The sequence below is a fragment of the Erpetoichthys calabaricus genome, chromosome 18 (genome assembly GCF_900747795.2).
Source record: "Erpetoichthys calabaricus chromosome 18, fErpCal1.3, whole genome shotgun sequence".
Lineage (NCBI taxonomy): Eukaryota > Metazoa > Chordata > Cladistia > Polypteriformes > Polypteridae > Erpetoichthys > Erpetoichthys calabaricus.
Genome location: NC_041411.2, coordinates 11,567,426 through 11,593,530, shown reverse-complemented (window position 1 = coordinate 11,593,530; position 26,105 = coordinate 11,567,426). Strand labels below are relative to the sequence as shown.

Below are 26,105 nucleotides of genomic sequence, written 5' to 3'. Positions count from 1 at the left end.
CCTCTGTTTGTGTTTGTATATCTGTATGTGTGAATTAACGATAACGTATGAGAGTATATAAATTCCGCAATAACACACTGAATAAATTTAATGACATACTAATATTTCTTCATACTGCATATTGAAAATGTTCATGAATTTAAAAGCTAAAAAAAGAATCTTAACAAAGAAGGAAGTGAAAGAATTTAATACAAAAATGTGTAAAGTAGACCTCAGTACATTTCAAGTCCTGCAGTTTGTCATGAAACAAGCTTTTGTTCATCTGTGTGCTTTATATCTCATGCACACCTCATTCAAACCCTCCTATCTTTGGCAAACCCAAATATTTCACGCATGCTTTCTTTTTTCAATGATTCATGTTCTGAACTTTAGGGTGTGACAAATAAAACACCAGCAACTCTAAACTGGCCTGGAATGCATCAGGGTGGCGGTGCGCCTGAAAGAACTACAAAGAACTTGTATCCCAGACTAGACAGCTTTTGCTTGGTTTTGTAAAAATTAAAAACCGTAGCCACCAACAAATTTGGAAAACTCGTTTCATAAAATGAATGGAAAACTATATATATATATATACATATATATATATATATGTATATATATATATATATATATATTGTAGCAGTTGAGCGTATTAGTGCGCCCTTGAACCCTCAGGTACCACTCCAAACAAACGGTAAAACTATAATTATTTATTTTATAATAATAACGTGCACCAAGCACTCTACACTCCTCACTATACATATAAGTACACTACAATCAATAATAAAGCACAATAATAATCACTATACCAATCCTCCACTCCCAGACGCATTTGCCACCCTTCCTCCCAGCTCAGCTCAGCGTCTGGGCTTTCCCAGAGTCCTTTTATACTCCCTGACCCGGAGGTGTTCCTGCCCAACAGTCCATAAGTCCTTATTACTTCCGGGTCAGGGTAACAGTCATTTTCTTCAACCTGGAAGTACGTCATTTCTCCTGTTCACGTGACCAGGACGTACTTCCAGGTTATAGGGCACATAAGAGTCCTTGAGCCTCCCTGCAGCGTCCTTTGGTGGGCCCCACGGTGTCCAACAGGGTTGGGAATAAAAACTCTACTGTCCATAATTCCCTGCTGGTCTTTGGGGCACTCCCATGCTATAGGGAGGGCTCCATCTAGCGGCCTGGGGTGCTGGCCGGGATAAACAGCCGGCCATCTCCCACAATATATATAAATAAATAAACTAGGGGGGATCCTTTGCCTCCTGCTTGCTTCACTCGCCAACACACACCCAAACCCCCTGGGCCTGCACTACACGCAAGACACTTCACGTCTCTGCCGCTTGCATACGTGGATTTCACTTTCACCAAATTACAAATCTTTTAATTCTCGCAGATACTACTTTTCCCTGATGGCAACACAAATTACATGATCTACAAGTCTCCGACTTAAAGTTTAAATCCGAACAATATATTCAATCTCTTTTCGCTGTTCTGTTATTTCAGCGTGTAATAATTTCTGTCTGTTAGCGCTAATGCAATCTTAACTATCATTTTTTTTTCAGACTTTGAATTTTAGTACTTCCGTTATCTCTAACCTGCTCTGCATGTGTAGTGTGCCAAAATTTTTAAATTCTTTACGATCATCTACTCTTTGTCTTTTATTTCCAGCCCTGGGCGTGGTTAAATTGCTTGACACAAAGTCTCATCTCCCGGGACATGAAAGTATCTCTCTCATCCCAGGCTAAAAAGTCTCATCTTGCCCCAGGATTTTTTTATTAATATATGTATATATACACACATATACATACATACATATACACATACATATATATTTTTTAATCAAAGGTGTTCAATAGTTAAATTAATTAAATAATGACACTAAGCACAACAAAATAATTTGCAAAAGCAGTAGGCCACTCTGATTAGTGCTGCTGCATCACTTGGGACGGTGATTTATACAAAAATGTCCGCATCATTTCACACTGCGATTTTTTTCAAAGCGCCCACATGAAAGAGTACTTTACACTACAAAAAGATGAAAAATACGACTGCTCCTTATTAAGCTTAGGGCTCATTTCAAAAATAGTCCTTCTTACATAGAAAGCTTTAAATGGCCTAGGCCCTCCTTACTGATTTGAACTTAACATTACAAACAAACCAGAGCACCTTTAAGATGTCAAGCTGCTGGGTGAGCTTTTAGCTACAGGCCCCAGAGCTGTGGACTGATGTGGATGATGCTATAAAAAATGTCCCCTCAGTCTCACCTTTCAAATTTATGATGGAGGTTTGTATTGTCAATCTAGTGTACTGTGATTAACGCTGCTGATTAGCCACTCTTGTTGCATCTCTGTTTGTTATTTGTTTCTACCAAAATATAAGTATTATAATAATTGTGAATTGTTAAGTGGATTGGGAGGCCTGGGAATATTTATGAAACTGTCTAAGAGAGATGACTTGAAAATTAACAAAACACAAAGAAGTGAAGGTGAGTTAACAGCACATCTGTATCTTATGTTATTTTCGTTGCTGGTTTTGAAGAAATGACATTCATCCTGAAAATACTCAAACAAGATTAAGGAAAATTGAGAGAAGGAACCAAAACACAGTTTTGTGGTTTTGATTGGCTTTATGCCAAGTATATAAAGAGGTAAACCAAAATGGGAGTCAAAAAACCTACACTATGTTATTTCTTTTTAATGTCTACAGTTTACATTTTTAGCATGCGAGTCAGAAAAGAACTGTGCTAATTTCCGTTACTGGGTAAGAAGTCAAAAATCAGTGAAACAGGGACTTCATTGTCAAAAGGCACTGTTGGCTTTCAGCCTGGCCAGAGAGGAGATGTGTATTTGAGCTGCGATGAACCAAATTGTCATCTTCAAATTAAGGAATGTCAAAACGCCTTTATGTAACAGAGATCATCATCATACTACCTTGTTAATGAAGAAGCCGTAAGCGAATATGAAAACAACTTTTTCCGCATACATACATGATTAAATAATATGGACACAAAGAGTAGTGGCCACAAAACGGATGCAGGCCCCAGAGAGGACGAGTACAGAAAAGAAGAAAAGTTTACACGAGACTAGCTTGTTTTAGAAGCTGTGAGAAACAAAGGCCATTCATGGGAAAAACAAAGGCAGATCTAAAAATAGTCTCCAAAAATCTGCCGGTTTTCCATTCAACATGAAGCCGCACTTAAGAGAATACTTGTTTACTTTGCTATTTGCAGAAAGCAGAATAATAAGCTTAGGCCGGAGGCTTGATCTATAATAGAGATGTCTTGACTGGCTTTGATAGACTTTAAATGGCTCAGAGACTTCTACTATCCAAAGCATTGAAGGGATTTGAACATACACACTCCATCAACAGATTCCCCTCCATTTCAGAGAAACAGTTTGATCATATTTTTGGAAACAAATTACTAGAAGGCAGTGTACATGGAGATAAGGATTATAAAAATACTCATGGCTGTGATTACTAGTGATGGATGTGGTTACTACAAAGATGCCTCACAGCTAAGTTAAAACGTCATCGTGAGAGAAGGTTCAATCCAAAAAAGCCACTGTCTTCATGCAATTCTGAGTTGATTAAAGGGTCCTTTAAATATTTTGCATCCTGTGGGTAGCTGGTTATACGCTGGCAACCAGTGTTTTAATGGAATGTGGGCTGTTTTATCTGATTTCAACACATGGAATAGTCAACTTTTTAAACGTTATAGGCAGCACATAACCATCACTAACTTCTAACAGTGCTTGCACAGAACTTTGATTCATGCTTTGCCTCATTTATATTTAAAACCAGAAATGAAAACCAGAACATTCAGCAGTTCTGTGGTGACTCATCAGGACAGTGAGACACAGAAACCATAAAGAAATATCTGGTCAACCCACTGAAACAGGAAGAAAGAAACAAAAGGGGAAAAATCTGCTTTTTTTTGTTATTTTGTTTTTTTCTACTACCATATTTTAACTTATTCTGTGGCGTGAACTCTTCATTTAGCAGAAACCACTCTACCAACAGGGTGAGAAACTACAAATAGGTGTTTTGATTTATGAAATCAACCATTAAAAAACAACATAGGGATAAAACAAGTACGGAATCTGCATCTTAGACAGGATGAAAAGGTTTACTAGTGAAATGCTGGTGTGGAATACATTTTTCTTTATTTTTGATTTTTTTTAAAGATGGTGTGGCTCAAAGCCAAGAGCGAGTCAGTAAGGAAAGAATTTCACAGTCATAAACTGGCCTGTAATCCCCTACTCTGCTGGGAATCTCTCTGCATCTATTTGAAGATTTTTTTAACCTACTTTCAGTGCTTTTGTACTCTCATACTAACACAATGTGGGTTTGTAGAGGTGTGCAGCAGATTGCATTTCTGTTCTTTAAAAATTTCATTACAATGTGAAAAATTAAAAGAAATTAACAGCAGGCAGCTATTCGGGCAAAATAGACACACCAGATTGCAAGTGTGTGTGTGTGTGAGATAATGACACTTAGCTGTTGCCTGTGCCTGTTGAAACTCAAATGGAGCCACAGACATTCCCACTCAGTTTATAGAGTTTGTACCCCCACAGAGTTACCAAAATGGCATCCCTCCGTGTTCATAATGTGGTGGTGGGGGGATTCTGGAGCGTGCGCACCTAACATTCCATAAATGGTGCCTTTCGGGTGACAGCAACGCAGGCAGTTGCCTAATGTTGCCTAATGGATTAACCGGCTCTGTCTGTGGCAACAGAAATGCTTCATTCATTCATCAAATTGGTAACTTAACACCAATACACCTCCCTTAAGAGATTTTGGTATCCAGACACATTCATTCCATCAATACGAGTACTTTGTATACAGATGGATCAAACCAAACATGTTTTAAAAAGAGACCTGTGTAAAGAGCTGAGCATATCCCTGCTTGTGACTCTGTGAATGGAAAGCTGACGTGGTGCCCTTACATAGTGTACTGCTCTACTTAAGGACTAAGTTAAAGAAATGGATCATGTTCCATCAAGTGCAACATTTACCTTTGTCTGCGATGAGCAAAACAAAGATACAAGGCTGCTTAGCAGGAGAACACTTCATGAAGAGGCGCCTTACTTGCTCTACCTTGCCCATTAAATATACACATTTTACTATGTCAGAATCTGAGTCAGTCAGAGTGTCATGTTTCTCTGGGCAATCATGATCCAAAATACAATTAAGTAAAATCTAGGAAGGCAAATGCATGTGTGCTTCCATGGTCAAAATAGAAAACATTTCTCTTGGCCTGTAAAATTTACCATTTAGTTTCTACAAATTCAATATATTCAGAGCAAAATTCGACAACAGCTGTCTGAGGAAGAATGTTGCATACATCTCAGCAGAGATGAAGAAGTGTTGATAGAAATTGCAAGAATCTAACGCAAACAGAATTGAAATGACATTATTCCCCACAAAGTATAGATCTAGCTCACCTGTTTTTTCCTAAGCTTAGAGATCTGCTGCTCGACCATGGTGATCTCCCGATCCACTCTGTCCATGTTCTGGATTAACTCCTCTTTGGAAAATCGAGCTGGCACTAGATCCAGCTCCCCTTCAAGTTGGGCTGGACTTGCAGGTGAGATCGGTTCCAATTTGCCAAGACTACTAGACACACGATCCTGAAATTACAAACAGACAAAACATTACTAACAGACAATGAGACAATTTAACAAAACATAGAAGAGGAATCCAGTGCTGTAAAAAGCCTTAAAACACTGAATAAAAAAAAGATATAGCAAAATCGTCCAGGTGTTTTGGAGGTCTTCAGTTTTAGTAAAGACTTGTAAACCATAAAATCGGAGAACAGCACTTTTAACAATGATTATGATTAAATATTCAATATTATTGTAAAGGTAAAGCACAGTAAGAAATAACACCGAAAAATACAGAATCCTTGAAACGATTTCCACCAATGCCTCCATTTCCTACAAACTTAAAAGGACCGCATTTTGCTAGTGGTAGAATCGGACTTGATGATGAACCCACTCTACACAGGGCACTAATCCACTACAGGGTCCTCTCACCTGTACTGGGTCACTTTGCAAATTGGTCTCTGCCTTGTCACTCTAAGTTTTTAAAAGGATTTTTAAATTAATGCTATGCTGCAGTCATCACTCAGCCCATCTCAACTCATTTTTGGACAAGCTGTGAACTTTGAGAGAAGGCACAGGGTTAGCAAAGAGGACCCGAAGGCTACCTGACATCTGAAACATCTAAGGATGTAAGAGACTCTGAAAAATGTAAAGTGGGTGTGTTATACATTCCTGCACTCCACTGGTAGCACTACAATCATCTGCACCCAAGAACCTCTGTTACACCTTATAAGAGGAGCAGCTTGTCTGAGGATGATCAGGAGCAAGGATAAATGCAAGCTGGAAATAATAAACAATGTCTGATGGCTTTTAAATAAGTAGGATGAACTGTCACATTTCAAGGCGAGTCACAGCAAGTTCAGGTGCTGTGGCATTTTAGATACTGCACAGAACCAGCTTCAACTTTCCATTTTAGGTGCTGTTTTAACAATGGAGAAGTTTAATCTTATATGATCAGATGGAATAGAAAAGACAAGAATAAGCAATGGTAAAAAACTAAAATGTGCAATCCAGACACTGAATACAGACTGATTTTGTCAATGTTGCTTCCTAGGGAGATAAGTCACATCATCCTGTTAATGTTAATTAACTCAGCAGCAGAAAAGAGTTACTCTGTTACAAACACTCTAGTCATGAATCATGCTGACCCTACAGTGCTGGTGACTGCAACCTGGGGAACATTGGAAAGAACAAAAGTTCAAGCTCAAAGTTTATTGTCATGTGCACAGTAAGGAAACACGTTTCCCTGTACAATTAAATTCTTTCTTTGCTGTCCACACCAAATGACAAAACCAATGTACAGTATAAAGATAAACATAAATAATTGGTAGCAGATAGATAATAAGTAACAGAGGCAGTATAAAGTATAAAAACAGAATAGAAGTATAAATTGTAATGTGCAGGTAGGTGTGTGATGGACAAGTCAAATACAGTTGTGTGAGGAAGACAGAACGAGGTGGCCCACGGTTATAAACTCCAGTCAGTTATTTAGGAGCCTAATGGCCTTTGGAAAGAAAGAGTTCTTTAGCCTGAAAGTCCTGCATTTCATATGTCTAAAACTCCTGCCTGACGGTAGAAGTGTGAACAGTTCGTGTTGGGGGTGGTTGGGGTCCCAGAGGATCGAGGCAGTTCTCCTGTGGACTGTGCGGTTGTAGATGCTCTGCAGAGAGGGCAGTGGGGTCCTGGTGATCTTCTCAGCAGTCTTTACCACTCTCTGCAGGCGTTTTGCGATCCATAGCAGTAGTGTTGGCGTACCACACGGTGATGCAGCTGGTCAAGATGCTCTCAACAATGCAGCTGTAAAAGCTGCCAAGGATCTTAGTCGACGTACCAAACTTCTTCAGCCTCCTCAGAAAGTACAGCTGCTGTTGAGCCCTCTTGACCAGCAGTGTGATGTTAAGTGTCCAAGTGAGGTCCTCACTGATATAGACGCCCAGGTATTTAATGCTGCTCACTCTCTCCACTTCAAGCCCTCGGATGAACAGTGGCTGGTGAGGTCTCCTCTCCTTCCTCATGTCCACTATCCTCTCCTTCGTCTTGTCTGTGTTGAAGGTGAGGTTGTTGTCCTCACACCATGACGCCAGACTGTCCACCTCCCTCCTGTAGGCCGCCTCGTCGCCTCCAGTGATGTGTCCAACCACTGCGGTGTCGTCTGCGAACTTTAGGATGATGTTATCTTTGTGGGAGGCGACAAAAGTCTATCAACATGTTCCATTTATGGACAAAACAAACTGGACAAACCTGCTTAATCCAAATATTAAAGCCTTTAAATGTAAACCTGTGGCACAGCTGGGCAAAACTGGCTACAGCTTACTTCCACTTACAAGGCAGTTATAAGAGGGTAGCAGCTCTCTTATTATCCAAACCAGATGTTCTTGTGTGTATTGGGGGTGGGGGGTTATGGTTTGTTATATTTATAATTTCTGTATGTGGCAAGTCCCATAAGTTTGTCTCTTGGGGGTACGCAAAGTACAATTTATCTGTTCGTTTTAGATCTAATTCATTATCTACTGTATCAGTCATTGCTCTGCTCAGTTATTTACACCCACTATGTGGATGCCATATATGGATGTCACACATTTTTTTGCACCAGTGGAAAAGCAACAAATGCTGTTTGTGTTGCACTCTTCAGTGAAATAAAAGTATTTAGAAAATGAAACACTTAAGTGCTCTTTTTCCAGGATTAATCAGCTCTGAATCAGTCATATGCACCCAAGCTCTCAGGCCTTGCGCATCTAGCCCAGGGTTTTAACAACTAAATTCACTTCTTAAAGTTTGAAGAAAATCTAGCAGCATGCATGACGATACCATCAGTGCAGGAATTTACAACTGCAACCCAGCTGAAAGCTCTACCTCTCAAAATTGGCCAACTGGAAATTAGTCAATTACCTTATTTTCACCCACACAGCTTCTGTGTGCAGGCGGCCAACTCAAACCTTTTTTTACTTAAATACTATTTTCCTACCGAGAGGGGAGTTTAGTTATCTACTGTAGGAACACGTAATGAAAATACTGGCAAATGATTAATTTGGTGAAAAGGTAATGCTGTGTGGATAGAAAGTTTCAGTTAAAATAGCAAGGGCTGCATTTTTATAAGCACCTGCAAGGCAAAAAAAAAAAAACGTTTCAAGCCATTTTGGGATCTTCTGTCAGGTGGAAACAAACATGCAGTATTTAAGATATATTACCCATGTGTACAGGTCCAGGCTGTACTCACTGAAAAGGCAGGGAGCAGAGTACAGAGCACAACTCACCAGAGTACAAGCAGGCTCTTGTTTTCTAAACTCAAAGGCGTTCTCTTTGCTTCTCCTCGACAACTTGTTTCAATGACTCACACTTGGTGGAGTGCCGCCAGGCTGGAGTGAACCCATGGCAGGTGGACATGCCATTTTATGTACTCTTTTAAACTGCCAGGGCAAAAGATTTATAGAAAAAGTTTTGACTGGAAAAAATGCAATCAATAGAGGTAAAAGATTTGCATTTTACCACGGCCCAGATGAAAGTAGTAAAATAGATTTGACCTGGGGCAAAATTCTTACAGAGCACATACTCTTTGGGTCAGGCCTCACAAACACATAAACACATAATGTGTTGGATTTCCGCCAAGGCTCAAATGCATGTGTTTTTGTCCTGTTTTTCATTGTTGAGCTATTTATTAATGTAAATTTTGTTAACTGTCTACCGTATTTTCTTAGCCTGTGTTAAATACTATGTGTTTTGTGGATGGTCCCCCAAGAGGCGGGCCAGTCATTGTCAGGAAATGCCCTCCTCTCTATATAACTGGAGGGTCTCCCATAGTTCTTTGCGACTCATTGTAAATACCCTCTGGAGTTAGTCATTTCTTGTATTTTGCTATGCCTGTGTGATTTACTGGATTTTTTAATTCATGCTCTGTTTTCAACTTTGTTTCTGGAATCTGTATTGGGACAGTGTTGGCTTTGGATTGCCTTACTGTTTTAGAAAACCCCTTTTGCCTCTTGTGCTCCACAAAGCATCTTTTTTTTTGCAACAGAGCACTCTTAGAAAATAGATCTTTTATTTTAGAAGGATTCTGTGTTTGCCCTTATTCTAACCAGGTATTGGCAGTAAACCCCCTCTAGTGGGCATTTTAGGAAGTATTTTTGGAGGATCTGGGATTATGTGCTTTGGGACTCCTAGTTCATAACACAAACATGTGTCACAACCTTTAACACACACTCTTCCTTACTCATTCCTGGACTCTCATTCAAATCACACACAAGTTAAATCCTGTTATATTTATACTCATGCAAGACAGGAATCATTAACCATATGTTGCACTAACTTCATTCTGGTGTTTTTATCAATGTAAATGAGCAAGGCCACTAACTGAAATTCTTTTTGTCTTTTGTAGTTTCCACTGAGAATTCACAGTGGTTGCTCCTAAATGCACAACATTTAAGATTAGGAAGGAGTAACATTCAAAATTCAGGTTGCACATTAACTATGAAAACAAGTTATCTAAAAAAAAAAAAAAAATACCCCCAACAAAATGTCTTAAGAGGAAACTTGATACTGAGAATCGTCATTCCAATGACAAATGGACATGAAAGTTGTTCTTAACATTCCATCATTCCAAAATCCTCAGCTGTCTCATCTACAATAATACTGCCATCATCATAAAACTATTTTCAAAAGCATGGCACCTTCAGTAAATGTTAAAGAAATAAACATTATACTTGAAATCAGAGTCCACATGAAACAAGAGAAAATAGAGAAAAAGGCCAGCAGCAGCAGAACGGCTTTTAACAAGCAAATTCTAAAAAGAAGCAAGAATGAAGGTGGTAGAACCTGAAACTATATGAGGAGACTGCATCTGTTTTGGACAAATAAGAGTATACATGGTGGCATATGAACATTTCTAATTTAATGAACCTATTTCAAATAATCATTTTTTATCAGAATTGTTGTTTAAAACAAACATTTTTATATGAATGACTCCTATTATGCAAGGAACTGGTTACAAATAGTACATTCCTGCGAGACACACTTCACCTGTGCCATCCTACCAGCCACTGAAAGCATTCAGAAACAAGGCAGCAGGAGGGAGCTGAAAATCCTTGGAAGTTCAAGGCTCACAAGAGGAACTCTCAGTAACTGACTTCACTGAAGTGGACAAACACATGTGATCCATCTCTGCAAACGTTTCAGGGCCTCTTTCAGCTGTTTGTTCTCCAAAAGTTCACCCAGAAATGAAAAAATAATCACATTGCATTTTCTTTCTCAAGCGCTTATGTGGTGTTGGGTGAAAAAGGAGTAGTACTAGCAGTAGCAGTTAGAGCTGCAAAATGAATTATATATTAATTGCAATTAAATTTATGACTCCCTCAATATGCTACAAATTGTGAAAAGTGACAATTACTGCATTCCATTTAGTTTTCCTGTTCTCTTAAAAGATCAAGCTTCTCCAGTCACAAACTGCTCAAACAGCTAAGGAGTGCTGTAATCAAGCACACGCACACACACACACACACACATTCACCAAGTGTGAGGTGCACTGGAGAATCAGAGGCACTCAAGCCAAAGGACTAACGAAAAACTAAATGATAAACACATTTTTAGAGTCTGCTCCTAAACAACATCTTTTAAAAAGTGTGAATATATTGTTCTATTTGCAGCAGTTTCCAGAAAAATGTAGAAGTATAATTAATGTTGAACCTACAATACCTGATACTTTTTAGACATACAGGTACCAAAATCACCTTTAATTTAGAAATATTATTCTCAAAAGTGTACCATGCAAACTGTGACAGTACTGCTCACTATCATTTATATGGCCATTTACCACATAGTCCAGTATGAAGAGTGCATTAGGGTTGCTCAGCATACCAGTACTGGAAGAGTATCAAATAAAAAAAAAAAATTAAAAAAAAAACTGAATTTAAAATGGTACAGTATTAGCATATCAGGATTTTCGGTACCAGAATTAAACGCCAGCTTTCCTCTCACTTCCCTGCCACCTCCCCACTTCACTCAACACTCACAGTGTGATTCGCCACGATCAGGACTGCACGGGGGAATATTGCGTCAACATCACCTGGACTTCAGAGGGAAGTGGTGTGAAGTGCGGCACAATGACTCACAGCACCAGGCAGGCAAGCAATGCTACAGTGCATCAGGGAGGATGGAGTAAGATTGGGTGTTTTGGAGTCATCTGGTATTTTCTTCTAAACTATACTGGTAGCGGTACGGGGATCTAAAAATTGGTATCAATACCTAAGTTAAAATTTTAATATTGATCTAACATTAAAAAGCATGGAAGCAAAGCAAGCAGCACCATGTCCCAGTAATATCAGGTCTGTGACAACCATCTCACTGTTACCTATTTACGTTGACACAAGTCTATATACAGCATGCTGCTGAAAGCACAATCAAATTACAAAGGGCAAGGCTTCAAATAAAACTGCTTGGTTTTAAAAAATGATCAACACTAAGAGAAGTTATTTCCTCTTGCAATTATTCTTCAGAAGTTAAATTGCCTTTACTTAATTCCAAATATGGGACAGAAATTAAAATGGATCTGAAACATGTGGTTCCTCATTCCACCACAAACTATGGGAGCAAGCCTGAACATAGCAGTTCATTACACTGAGATGCTGAAAAGCAGATACTTGCAATGTTAAATATTATTATATATATGCATATACAGTATATATATATATATATATATATATCTATATATATATATCAAACACAAATCTTTTTTGACATTTCAACTAATCCAGCAATTTCACATTAACAACTTTTCAAGTGGTTCCCTGTAAAAAGATGGTTCTACTGTATAGTAGGTGAATATGGCATATGCAGCTGGCATGACAAGGCACATATTTCATTGTTGTGCAATTAGAAATTAAATTATCTTAAAGGCAATAATCACTACCAGATGACTGAGAATTAAAGCACAATCCAGGAACAGGGTAGTAATCGGGGCTACATGGGATGCCTGCTTGTTGTTCGTGTCTTTTCATATTTTTTCATGTATTTGTTGGTATGCCGAGGACCACTTAGATATAGAAAGTTACAGCAAATCAAAAGGTCTTCATGAACAATGTGTAGATACAGATGATCTGCTCTTCCATTGAACAGGCCTTGCACATTCTTTACTGATATTGAAGATCACTGCCCGAGAGGAAAGATGGAATGGTTTGTCATTTGAGAACACTTTTTCATACATTTGTGGTTTTGCTCTACTTGATTTTATCCATTTGCACCTTGCGTATGCATCAATGAATTCATCTGTTTACTGCATCAGTTTTCTCAATAAAGTCACAAGCTGAGGGGTCTAACCCTGACAATAACAGACAAGTAACAGTCACTCATTCAATGGGCCCACTCACAAACAAAGCTGTAAAGCTAACAGTAGAACCTTTGATTGCAAACACAAAAGAAGAAAACCCATCCATTCATCCAAATGGAATCTGGAAACTAAGCCAGGGTCCAAATGCATGAAACTGACTACTCGGTCTGCTAGGTCAAATGTAACAAAGTATTAAAATATAATAAAAATTTCAATACAAGTATAACAGTTTTGTCCAGAAATTGACTAAGAGTGGGGTGACCGTAATGCCCAGGAAACCTGCCTCAGGCATCAGTCAATGTGAACTTGATTGTTTTAAAACCCAATGGAGACTTGGGTGCCACAGTTGATTAAACCTCTTAAGCCAAACAGAGAAAACAACATTTCTATGCAAAAGCACTACGCCATACCTCTGATGAGGGCACTGTCTCTCCTAACAGGATAAGTTAATGTGGAAAATGCAGCATATACAGATTAAGACATTTGGCAGGGGAGTCATTGTTCTGCGTATTGTTCATAACAGATGATGCAAGTTCAAAGGAGTCAATGCTGGAAACACTAGTGAACAATGAACACCACCACCTTACAAACGCTCATACCAGTTAACCTCATATAGATCCTGCTTCCCTGTAATGTTTATCATACATATAATACAAATGGCTAGTAAGGCAGTCTCAGATTCCCTAGAAGATGTGCATACTGTGTGGAAAATCCAAGAGTTTAATTTTGGCAAAGTGACTTGTTTTCTGAATGCACAGTGCAAAGGTAGTGTCTTGCAGCAGGCTTGCTACTAAATTTACTTGGGCATCATTATAATAACAAAACTGAAAACTACAGAGGTGCAAGCACCCTTTGATAGGGGGTCCTTAGGATACAAATTGAAATTGTGACTAGAAATGTTAAAACAATTCTGATTAGGATCAGGCACAATTAACTATAAAATAAAGGTAAGGTGTTTTCATTCTATATTGATGAAGGCAGGCAGGCAGACAGGCACACACACACCAGAATGGCTAGAAAGGAAGAATAAATAAAGAAAACTTCTGACTTGACATTCACAGTACCAGTGAGGTGTTTACACAGACATTTTGCTGTTGGTATAAAGGGGTCCCAGTTGCATTTCCTGACACACGTCTGCTGAACAATTTGCTGGCTGAAAGTCCTCTAGGTTAGTCTGTCGGAGAGAGAATGTGCAGCATTGGTCATAACAGCACTCAGTTTTGCTTTCACTCTCTCCTTTGCTAAGACCTCCGAGGATCCAGAGGGTGTCCCATCGCTGGGCCTGCCCTTTTAATTAACTTGATGATTCAGTGGGCCTCTCTTGAACTTATGTGACCAGCCCAGCACACCACACTGACCATCACAGAGTTGTAGAAGATTTTAAAGGACTGCAATCTCCTAAGGAAGAAGAGCCTGCTGCACCCTTTCTTACGAGATAATTCCTCTGTTTCACAAGACCAGTATAACCCGTTTTATAAATAGTTTACAGAAAATTTACAAATTTTATAAATTCTATAAAACTTAATTTGCATTAAAAGCTTAATTTAAAAAATATTGTACACAAATCTGTCTTTTTGTACCTAGGTCTGAGCTGATGGACGTTATCAGTGACTAACTTACGTTCTTGATAAACATCACTTTGCAGATGATTTGTACAATGTGAACGAACATATCGTAAATACCCTGTTCACATACACTAAGCATTTGTATCTGAATTTTATATGAATAGGATGTAAACACATTACACAAGAGACTTTAAATGCTTCTGTAGCAGGCACATACATGCCAAATTACATTTTCCCCTGCAAATTAGGATTCAGACAATTGCCTCTGTTAAGGTTCAACATGGTGAGTGAACCAGAGTTTTGAATGCTTTAAGCATTTTTACTGATAATGATAGCCTGTTGAATAAGAAGCAGCCTATGGAATATTACGAAGAGAAGGCGAAAAAAGCAGGGGATGTTTTATAATTTGGCAATTTTTGCAGCACTTGTTATGAAAGTCGGTTACTCTGGAGGTGTATGAGAAGTCAAGACTCATGGGAGAAGCTCCTGCTTGGACAGCTGAATGACCTCAACTGGCTGTCCAGTCTGTATGTGCTGCCTCACACATTACATTTGCAAACGACTGCAGCCACTACCAAGAATGAAAGCCATGAGATTTTACAAATATGTACCCATTGACAAGTATGCCACAGTGGTGCTACGGTATCTTGCCACTGGTGCCGACTATAACGCTTCATCCATTCTTTTTGTAAAAGTAAACCATTAGTAAATTAGGGAGGTCTGCATCATGCTCTCCAGACAGCACTGTAGGAAATAAACTTGCATCTCCCACAAATAAAGCAACTCCGTGAAAATGCAGGTGGCTTCTAAAGGTTTTCCTCAGTGCATTGGAGCAAATGATGGTTCAAACATCCTCATCACCAACTCGAAAGAATATGACGCGGATCATTACAAGCAAGACTTAATTTTATACCAAACCAGAGGTGATCATTTCCTGTACCGGATGTCTGTGGTTTAGAAAGAAAAATGCTTGTTATGCTTTATAGCAATGCTATGTAAAGAGTGTATAAAACAAATATATAACAAGTATAATTTATTAACGTTCAATCACATAAATAACGTGAAACTGCTGTGGTTTATCTGTTGACAGCTTGCATTGTCCTGCTTATATTTTGTGCTTTTTCAAAATCCAAAAGCAGGAATAATTAACGTTTGATGAGATGAGCCTTTATCACTCATGCTAGCAGCTGGATGAATGATAATGCACATTCATCATTTGTAAATATTTTCTAACAACAGCCTCTCTGCTCAGTCAACAAATAACCTAGGTTAAATATTCAACTTCAAAGCAAATGAGCACGGTTAGCCAAAATCACTGACAAATGTGTTCAATGGCACTTTGCACTGTACACATCACCCAACCCTACTACAATCCCATCTTAATGCAGGAGGACTGGATGGAACTAGTGGGTGGAAGTGGTGTGGGTCAAGAAGTAATAATAGATTTGTTTGTTGAACAATATTCTTTTGCTTAATCTCCATTATATCCATTTATCTAACTAATAGCCAACTTAACAGTTCCACAGCAGAATGTGTCACCATAAGGCCAACATACTTTTACTTCAAGAAACTCAACTTCATGAACTCCAATATGGTAGGACGTGTCAAGTGGCACTTTAAAAATTTATGTCCTTCAGCTTATCAAGCTGCCCATTACAAGGGCATTTCTCTACTCAAACTCTTTGAAGAGCCACTCCAATTTACGAAGGATGTTAGAATAATGGTCAATCCAAATTCAAACTAGTTCCCATTTAGAATCTTAAAATGTTTACCACCCTCAACACATGCCCTGTAGAGATTAAACAGAAACTGAAGGATTTATTATTTATTCAACCCTTTGCGAAAGGATTTCTTTTATCACTCTTTTCAATGTAATTGACATTTAAGAACAGATGACATGATTCTTTATTCCTACTTTACTCTCCAACTATAACAATTTATTACTCTTACCAGTGGCTCAAATGAGAATCCTTCTGCCATACACAATTTCATTTGCTTCTCATATTCCCCATAAAGGAAAGTAAACCAAACCATTCACTTTGCAGCTGTCACAAAACAGTGCTTTCAGTGCATGATTTGGGTCCTACTTAACAGTGGTTCAAGCCAAATGAATTAATTATCTTCTCTAGAAGAAATGAATGTCCCATGAACATCATCGGATTAAGAATTATGCACCCTTACTGTATCAAATAAAATTAAGGAATAGGCCTAACTTTTCCTCACAGGAAAATCAATGCAGAATGTCATACAGTTCAGCTTAGAGATTTTCTTGGAATATATCCAGTGTCAGCACCGAGATATCAAAGTGTTTCTTTTTCAACCCATTTAGCCATTAGTAACTGCTGAGTGCTTTGATTTTTTTTTGTTAAACTTGGCTCTCATGTTCAGAAGAAATGACAAAGTAAACGGATTGGATGAGCAACCACTTGAGAGGAGGTAGCTGACTTTACAATATACGCAGCGACTAAAGACATCAAGACTGAGCCACCATTAAGATTTTGATAAAATTGAATTAAGATTCACAGCTCTGTCTGAGTAAGCAACATGCTTCTTTAATTAATGCAGATATTAAATAACTTGCAAAGACTTTTACTATATTGACTTAACGGAGTCATGTGTTGAGATGAGAAAGACTTAATAAACCTGTGACCCTTACAGTATATCGGGATATATAATCTAAGCTGGTTGTAACTATTGGGGCTATTACACAACTAGGAGCTTGGAGAACAAAACAAAGACATGTTTCTATCTCAAACATAAGCAAAGTTACCTTGTATTCTTGAATTCCAAAGAAGCTCACACCATGTGCTTCCATTTAAAAATATCAAGTTCCCTGCTGACTACGTGAGCCACTATCCGCACCAAGTACTGCAGGTTTTCTAGTATAAAACACCACTCATTTTGTTGCGCTCCAATTAAAAATAGTGAACCATGTGATATGTCACTGGCCCATAACCTTAACCTAGTTCTTTCCACTTATTTTTAACCACCAAAGTTAAATTCAAGCAATGCAGCATCTGTGCTTCTTCTTTTAATTTCATTAGCACTTGAAGTTCCTTTTAATTGCCAGTTGTTATAACATTTATATGGAAAGGTCAAAGTTGACATTAACCTGTTGCAACTCTTCTGGATTTACATTTCTACCACTGGGCTTATCCCGTCTAATGGCTAGATTTAATTCAACACCTTGGATCAAGTCAGAGAGTAAACTTGGATAAACCAGATCTCGTTTCCTGCTTTAACCATCAGGTCTTGCCAACTTTAGTTAGTTTCCCAAGACACAATGGTTTAATCAAACTCATTTTTTGGTAAAATGCCCCATTGATATGATGGAGAAAGAAGTAACTTTGCTTATTTTATAAAACTTTCTACAAGGACTCGGGAAGATGGCTACCCTTAATCTGTTCTTGGTTCTTGTATCCACAAAGCTTCATTCTGTTATGAAACGTTATGAATTTGTTCCACATTCTAAGATACCATACATCCATGCATTCCTAATCCTAAATCTTTATAAAGATTTTGTATCACAACTTTAAATCTTATTCTTCAATCCATTCTTTAAGCCACTTTCCATGACTGGTGTCTGGCAGACTGTTCTTACCAAATAATTGCAAATAATATTTTAATGAAAATGGAGGAACCGGTATTTAATAAAGACAGTCACTGCTTTAAAAAATGTTATTCATCAATACATTGAATTTCAACATGTCTACAGAGTATACTTGACTTCCCACTGGTGGTACAGTATGTACATACAGTACAAAAAAAGCTATTTCATGACATCCTCTTAACATAGTGGCACTGACTCTAGCCTAGTGTTCTTGGTGACAACACTGTTTGGGGACCTTTGGCTTGCATTAGATCTGTTTCTTTAATATTTTTCTTATCTTGTTATATTTAATGCTATTTTGAAGTGTTTAATATTATTGTACCTGTTGTACATCTAGACAGGTCTGACCTAATCTTGCTGCCACCTCCAAGCCAGCTATCACCGCAGTAGCTCTCTTATTATTCAAGCCAGACTTTTTTTGTGTGTGTTTGGGGGGTATTGTTGTTTATTTTAATATTTATATTTTTCTTGAGTTTCCGTAAAGTCTTAACTTCCCTTTGGGGACAAATAAAGTATTATCTATTCATCTGTCTACCAGTCTGAATTTTTGTCTTTTGTCGCAAAGCACATTTGGTTAAAGAAAACCATCCAAAATTGACTACACCAACCAGCTCTCCTCCTGGGACCTTCTACTGCAACCAAAATGTGAAATGGACAGCAAAAAAACAACAATTATTAGTGAAAACCTGAATAAATAAATTTGCTATCAAACTGCAAAATGTCTACATTTCAAGGGCGCACAATGTAAAATATGGAAAAACTGATAACATTATTAAAGTTTAAATTCGTTAGAACAAAAAAAACTGACAATATGAAAAAAGTGGAGAGCAGCACTTTCAGTGGACACTTAATAAGTGATAAAAGTAAAGCAGTAAAACCACTCATTACATGAATAGCTTAGGAGATCTTTCCAGCCTCACGGCATTTTTATTATCATACACAATGACAAAGGATTGACATGCTACACAAGCTGCAGTTATACTTAACAGGCCAAAAAAAAGAAAAAAAGGATCAACTAGGATTTCACGTGACATGAGACTGAGGCATCACTGACAGAATTCACTGATCTGAAAGAGCAAACAGCCACATACCTGTAAGGCCAGATTCTGAAGATCTTACGTGCGGCACAGCTAAGGAATTAATTAGATGAGATATTCTGTGACAGGTATATTTTGTTCATTCTTATCAGGCAACTAGTAGAGAACAGACAAGAAGCCAGAGCCTAGCTTAACCAGCCTGAAATCAGAAATCCTCATGATACCAGTCAGTGCCTGTACAACACAGGGCACACCCAGACTCATTCACACTCATCAGGTCAACGTACAGTTGACAATTAACTACACGTCTTAAAATTATGAGGGAGAACCCATAAAAAGAAGGCAACACTGTGAAAACAACATGCGTAAGGCAAACTCAATGTGAACGTAACTACAACCTAATTATTATAAACAGCGACATTATCTGTTTTGACGACGAGTATTGTAGCTAGCATCTTCTCTCACCTGCAACAAACATTATTTTCAGGTTTTACTCAAAGCATGTCAGGAGATTAGCTAGATAGTAAGAATCCCATTACTGTCCTCTTAGACGTCGTCCACTCTGACACGTCTTGCTATTTAAAGCTCTTGGTTCTCGTTTTCAGCCCCACTTCTAGAAGCACATACACCACCACACATCAGAAAGTTTTACCTCAAACACACTGTCTGCTTCCTGAACAGCATCCAATCAGTCAAAGAGAAAGATAGATGCCAATCATCAGCATGTGCCTGTTAAAAACAGACATTGCTATCTTTTGGACTCTTGAAGACTGACCTGAAGGTGTAATGAAGGTAAACTGCCTCTAGCAAAAAAAGGCCAAGAAGATCATAAATCCTCTGCTGTTTAATATGTTTGCTCACATAAGCAGCATCATACATGTGGCTGCAGTGACCTTTACATATGCTCTTCTGAACATATGTTGCATTGCCTTCATTTATGAAGGGTATTATCATAAAAGCCATTGACGCCACAGCAAGCACCAACCTACTCCAACACATGTAAAGATGGCTTTTAGCAGCAGCAAGTCCCTATCTGATGGACAACCAAAAAGGTATTTGAATGGATTTATCTACTTCAATGCAACTTTATTCCCAGTATTACTGATCAGGTCTAAGAATCGACCTGGACAACAAGTGGAGCACAAGAAAACTAAGTGACAGTTTCACGGTCACACATTAGGTCAAAGCAGGCTGTGCTCAGATATCTAGTGCCACAACAACTACATCCGCCTAAAAGTGGGATTTCCACCCTTACTACAGCCTGGATGCAAGACAAACATAGGGGCCAGGCAGCTTGCTACAGCCAGGGATTGTCTTGCACCTCACCTTCCACCTTAATCCTGGCAGACATCTATCAGTGACCTGAAGGCAATTAATAAACTAGCTGGGCACCAGTTCTTCAGAATGTTGGAAAGTTCTGACAAGCAGCTTTGTTTTTTGACTTACTTATAGAAACATGATATTATATCCAAAGTGCGGCTGACATTACAACAAAAACTATTTCAAAATGAAATGCAGGCTCTCAGTGGCTCACTTGGTCAAGGCACTTACGATTGCAGAAAAGTGAGTCACGCTACAGAGATTTGAGTCCCTGAGGTGTGCATCTGTGGCTGAATGCTTTAAAGTGTCAGGTTCATGTTCAAGTACAGCTGCCACAGCATTCAGGGAAAAAAGAAGTGAAAGTGGGATGCTAGCAAACAATGTCAAAATGTCACCTGCTGTTGTGCATGCCAAACTTAGTACGAAATGCTCGAATGGTGCCAACTGCTGTGGATTACCATAAAAACCAGCACAGCTGTTACAAATGGCCAAGACAACAAGAACCAGGCAATACCCTGGGCAGCAAGGTCATAAAACTGAAGAGTCTAATAGGTACGTTGGCCTTTGAGGCAGACAAGTGTGAAATTAAGAAACCAACAATATAAAACCTCATTCTTTGGAATATGGAAATAGTGAGTCCACCACTGATGTCAATGTTTTAATGCTCAACTGGTCTGCTTTAGTAGTCTGCTGCACACCCACGTAAGACGCCCAGCAGAAGAAAACTAAAAGACAATGAACTATGCAGCACACTCTGAAATAAGCACATGGAAATCTCCAAGTTTTCATTTTTGTATTAAACAGAACACCTAAAAATAGCAAACTGGCAAGCACCGCCATACTGAATAGGAATGCATCACAATGCAAAACTGTCAGTCAGTCTCTAAGTGAAGTTCTCAGTAAAAGTTAGGACCACAGAAAGAATTGCCTTCTCATTGAAAAAGAGGATGAGTTGTATTGTATCACTTCAGATATACTGACTGCAGCCTGTGGGCAATGGGAAAGCAACAAACCCAGATGTCTGCATCCATCAGACATGTGTTAGTCTTAACATGGACGTTTGCTGAGCTTTATATAAGCATGTAGTGGACCAACCTTGCCTCTGCCCTGAATATCCACTAACGCTTCTCAGCAATGTCAGAGTGCAACAGTAATCCAGAAACACACATCATATATTCTGACACTTTTATCCAAGGCAACTTACAAACATCTGAGATACAATTTGTAACACAACTTTCATTTTTCCAGTTGGCGCACAGGCAGGACAAGTGACTTGCTCATGGTCACACAGTGTCAGAAGCAGGATTTGAACCCCAAACATCAGGATTTCAAGTCCAAAGCCCAAATCAATATGCCACATTACCTGCCACATACAGTAAATGAATCTTTGCTTCACAATTAGTTTTATTAGCAGTTGTAACTGTTCACTGCAAATTCAATTTCAAGAATTTAAAACAACAGGAAGGGATGATTTTTAAATGTCAGTTGCCATTCTTCTATTCTTAAGTAGAGACACAAGTTACTTTAAAATTCTCTTTCCCCTCACGTCTTTCCCACTAAACCACAAGAACACACAAGACTCACTTTAAACTGTCAGTTTTCTTAACAAACGCTGATCTACCATGATGCACATTTTGTGTCTGAACAAACAAAAATATCTCCTTTAATGGCAGGTGTTGCAGCAACATTCAGAGCACACTTATCGAGGGCAAACATTTGTCAATATGTCTGGTGGCTCTCTGGTGTTGGATTATTGTATGAAGTACTGAGCATTTCAACAACAGGCAAGCATGCCAAGGTTTCGATGCAGGCGTGCCAATGCTACAAAACTGAATACTTAGACATCCGGTGGAAAACTCCCTAAGGTTAATCCTAGCAACAGATGTGAGCTCAAAAAACAAAGCTGAATTAAAGAATGCACAGTGCCAAACTACCCAAGAAATGCCCATGACACAGGCTCCCTCCTCTCTGAAAAATAAAACCTGACTTGAAATGTGGCAGCTGTACAAAAAGCAGCAGCCCTTGACCTTTCACTCTTTCAGATTGTGTGGGGCAGATTAAACATCTAACTAACAACACTGTTTCTATGACATTTATACATTGTGGCCGCCTCTCCTGCTACTGGCACATCATATAGAAACATAACGGGGGCACGGAGCACCAAGCTTAACGTAACGATAATGGACGGCAGCTTCCACTTTCATATACTGTGACTTGCATGCAGCACCTTAACTTACCCACAGAGTTCAAGTAGCCTCACAGGATTGAGCAGCAATGCGTACATACACGGTAGCGATTCAATGATCACAGATGTAAGATAAATCTTTTTATCTGCAGCTAAATTGGATTCAGAAAGTTTAAGAATGTTGTGTTATGTAAGTTAGAATAAAATAAAAACTCATACTGACTCAATCACTGAAAACAATGGACCATGTCTAACATTATAAGACATTTCCACTTTGCACACAGTCTTTGTTGTTTTCTGCCATACCCCTCAAATCAAACATGCCACAATAATAAAATAAAACACAGTTTACACAGCCTTTACAGATCAGTCTGCTTGTCTGTGTCTTTAAAATCTTTTACTGAAACACCAGCCATGACTTATAATGAAATATATTGTTTAGAACTACTGGCTTTCCATAAGGTGACGTAAAACAAAGTCAAACTATTAATAACAATGTTTTACACATTCATTCTCACCACGGCAGTTTTTTGGCAGTTCACTGCTCTTAGTTATGCAGTCTGCACACAGCAAACGTAGACAAATTCAGCAAAAACACAAACTAAATTTGGCCACAGCAGCTGCAGATTTAACGAAACTCCTTCACATCGTCTTGGTGGCACATTTAAAATGGAAACAAATTTGGTCGGCGTGAAAACATGAAAATAACTGTTTTGCCTTGCTGTGCTAGTTAAACTGTGGCCCAAAAATATACAGTAAGTAAAAGGAAGCGATTTATAACTACCTAAGAAGAGCCACATAGAGTATCAATATATCTGTAACGATTGAAGTGGCCAAAGCAGATCAGAAAACAACAGACAGCTTATTCGCTCACTGCATTTGATAGATCATATGGTATAAGGGTTATGATCATTAAGTACATGAAATAAGACTCTCTGGTAAGAGAATTTGCAAAAAAAAATCTTAATTGATTTTCTTTTTGTTTTGAAGACAAGGCTTTGCCCCCTGCTCGCTTTGCTCGCCAACCCCTGTGCCTGCGCTACGCACTAGCCTCTTTGCGGTTCTGTCAAAAGCATTCACACGAATGAGAGGTGAAAGTACTGTATGTGTGGTTTTCTATGGTTGAGAGGAGGGCATGACTTGAAAACATATCACGGTCAATGTCTCGACTTGCGGAACTTGAAAAAATCTTCCAAAATGTCTCGTCTTCCAAAAAGTCTTGTCTTGTTACAGGATTTCTTTATTCTAATAGAGAGATATATTAATTTATTATTTGCGGCAGATCATATCACAGATTAAAATATATCAGAAAGGTATCACTGATAATAAAAAGTATGGTGGATACATAATTCTGGAGAGCTGGCACCCCCTCACTGCAAAGGTAGCAGAATCATTTTACTAGTGGAATGTACAGCAGCTGGACATATTTTTGGACAAGTTACAAGTTGCTATAATGATGGTGCATTTACAGTATTCTGTACATGTGGGGGTGCCTTCCAAGACATGCTTCAGTGATCAGGCTACCTACTAACTGCTGTATATGCTCAAGATGGCCATGTTCAACTGTTATTCAAATATTGGTATAAAAACCTTTAATCTAAGTGGACCGGTGCACATTCATGGTGAGAAATGCACAATCTAATAAACACATGGCCCTGTTACGATGCAGTGACAGCTGCATTGGATGAGCAAGCACTCAAGCTTCAGTTTTCAATGTTTGTCCGGAGATGGAGCCATAAGCAAAAAGGCAAAACATCAGTTCCAGAATTGGTGTGGTGGGTTCAAGTGTTATTTTGGAAGAAAACAGTATGTAAGTAACAGTAACTTACATCTGACCTCATCAACTCATCCAGAATGCTGTCACAGGCATCAAGTGCTCTGATCCACATTTTATCCACACTCATCACTTCTTTTCTCTCTCCATTGGTTTTAAGTTTCTATTAGGATGCAGTTTATAAAAATGCACAGATGTCGAACTATTTAAAACAATACGATGATATACTCATTGGAAGCTGCAGGCTACCAAGCCCTGATCCATGTTTAAAGTCAAGGCATTTCATGATAGTTCCAGTGTGCTTCACTATGCTTCCTGTGGGTCTCATTTTTGGTGGCAGCATGTTCTAAAAGTCCTTACACGTCTTTATGCACACTTTTACATATATGTATAAGAACAGCAGCAATTTAAAATCAATATCAATTTCTAAGAAGATGATTGTGCTATTTAGGTTGGCTTTCCCTAAACCTCGGGTAACACATTTGTAGCAAAGAAAATACATTTCATTACTGACCCATTCCTAACATTACATAGCTCAAATCTATTGTTACATCATTATCTTATGTTGTGGCATTAACTGTGCTTTTACAATGACAACATGATTTCAATAAAGCACCAAATGCAAAAAAGGAATCAAGACCAATAAAAATAAACAGCACAGCAAATTCATCTAGAAAATGTTACTGTTTTATTCAAAGACATTGTAGTAATGTCCATCTGACCACATCGACTTATCCAGAATGCTAGAGCTGGCTTAAAGCTCTAACCTCTACAGACCAGTTCAAAATAAAAACTTTCTTCATTTCTTCATCTTAAGCTGAGAAAAGGGCTTCCCATGGCTACTGAAACTGCTCAGTATCTGTTGATGTACAGGACCCTCTTACCTATCCTCCTGGATACCTAGAGCTGTCAACCATCAACCAGCTCAAGTTCTGCACAACAGTTACTGTTCATTTAGCTAGGAGACTCATAGCAGTACTATGTGTGTTGTACCCATGCCCTCTACTGCTTATTAATATTGTACATTTTGAGATTCCTTCAAATGGATATATTTATTAATTATTAATAATCTATGTAATTATTAATAATCTATAAAATAAATATAAATGTAAACAGCTGACTATCTTGAGTGTAGGTATTAAGGAAGCAATAAGATCATAACTAGTTTTCAGTAATTTCCTGCCACATCTATACATGTAGACAAAGTATCTTCACCTATTGCTGAATAAATGCAATGCTCTTCTTGAAAACTAATCTATTTCCCTTCACACTCTCCACAGGGCTTTAAATAAGCTGTAATAGCTCCAAGAGGAGGAAACCACATGTAAATGTCTTAAATTCATTCTAGCATTGTAACGTCAAAGAACACTAAGGTGGAAACTGAATCTCCACCCACAGTGATTACTAACCACAAGAAATGTGTATCACTTACATCCCAACATCCCACTTACATCCTTCAGAGCCTTGAAAAGCCGTTTTGCTTTCAGCTCTTAATCTCACATGAGGTTGAAAAGTTTGAAATACACAACAGAATTATACCTGGTGAAGTTACTGAACTGTGACACCCAGGAGTGCTTTATTCTTATGTCTTCTTTGCATAACTCTGGGATATGTGTGTTTTAGTTTTTTTTAAGGTTATTGCAACCAATTAATTAATTGCTAATATTGGGAATCTTTACTTGCCTACAAACACCAGTGAAGTCAGCTTTGCTGGAAGTCA

At 38.4% G+C, this 26,105-nt stretch overlaps 1 protein-coding gene across 1 annotated transcript in view; it reads right to left on the bottom strand.

Annotated features, from left to right (window-relative positions):
- ncor2 (nuclear receptor corepressor 2) overlaps nucleotides 1–26,105 on the bottom strand; it is a 299,537-nt gene that overhangs the window by 170,290 nt on the left and 103,142 nt on the right. The window contains 1 exon segment of the mRNA XM_051921547.1: nucleotides 5,421–5,606. Within this exon segment, the coding sequence (XP_051777507.1) occupies nucleotides 5,421–5,606 (186 nt within the window).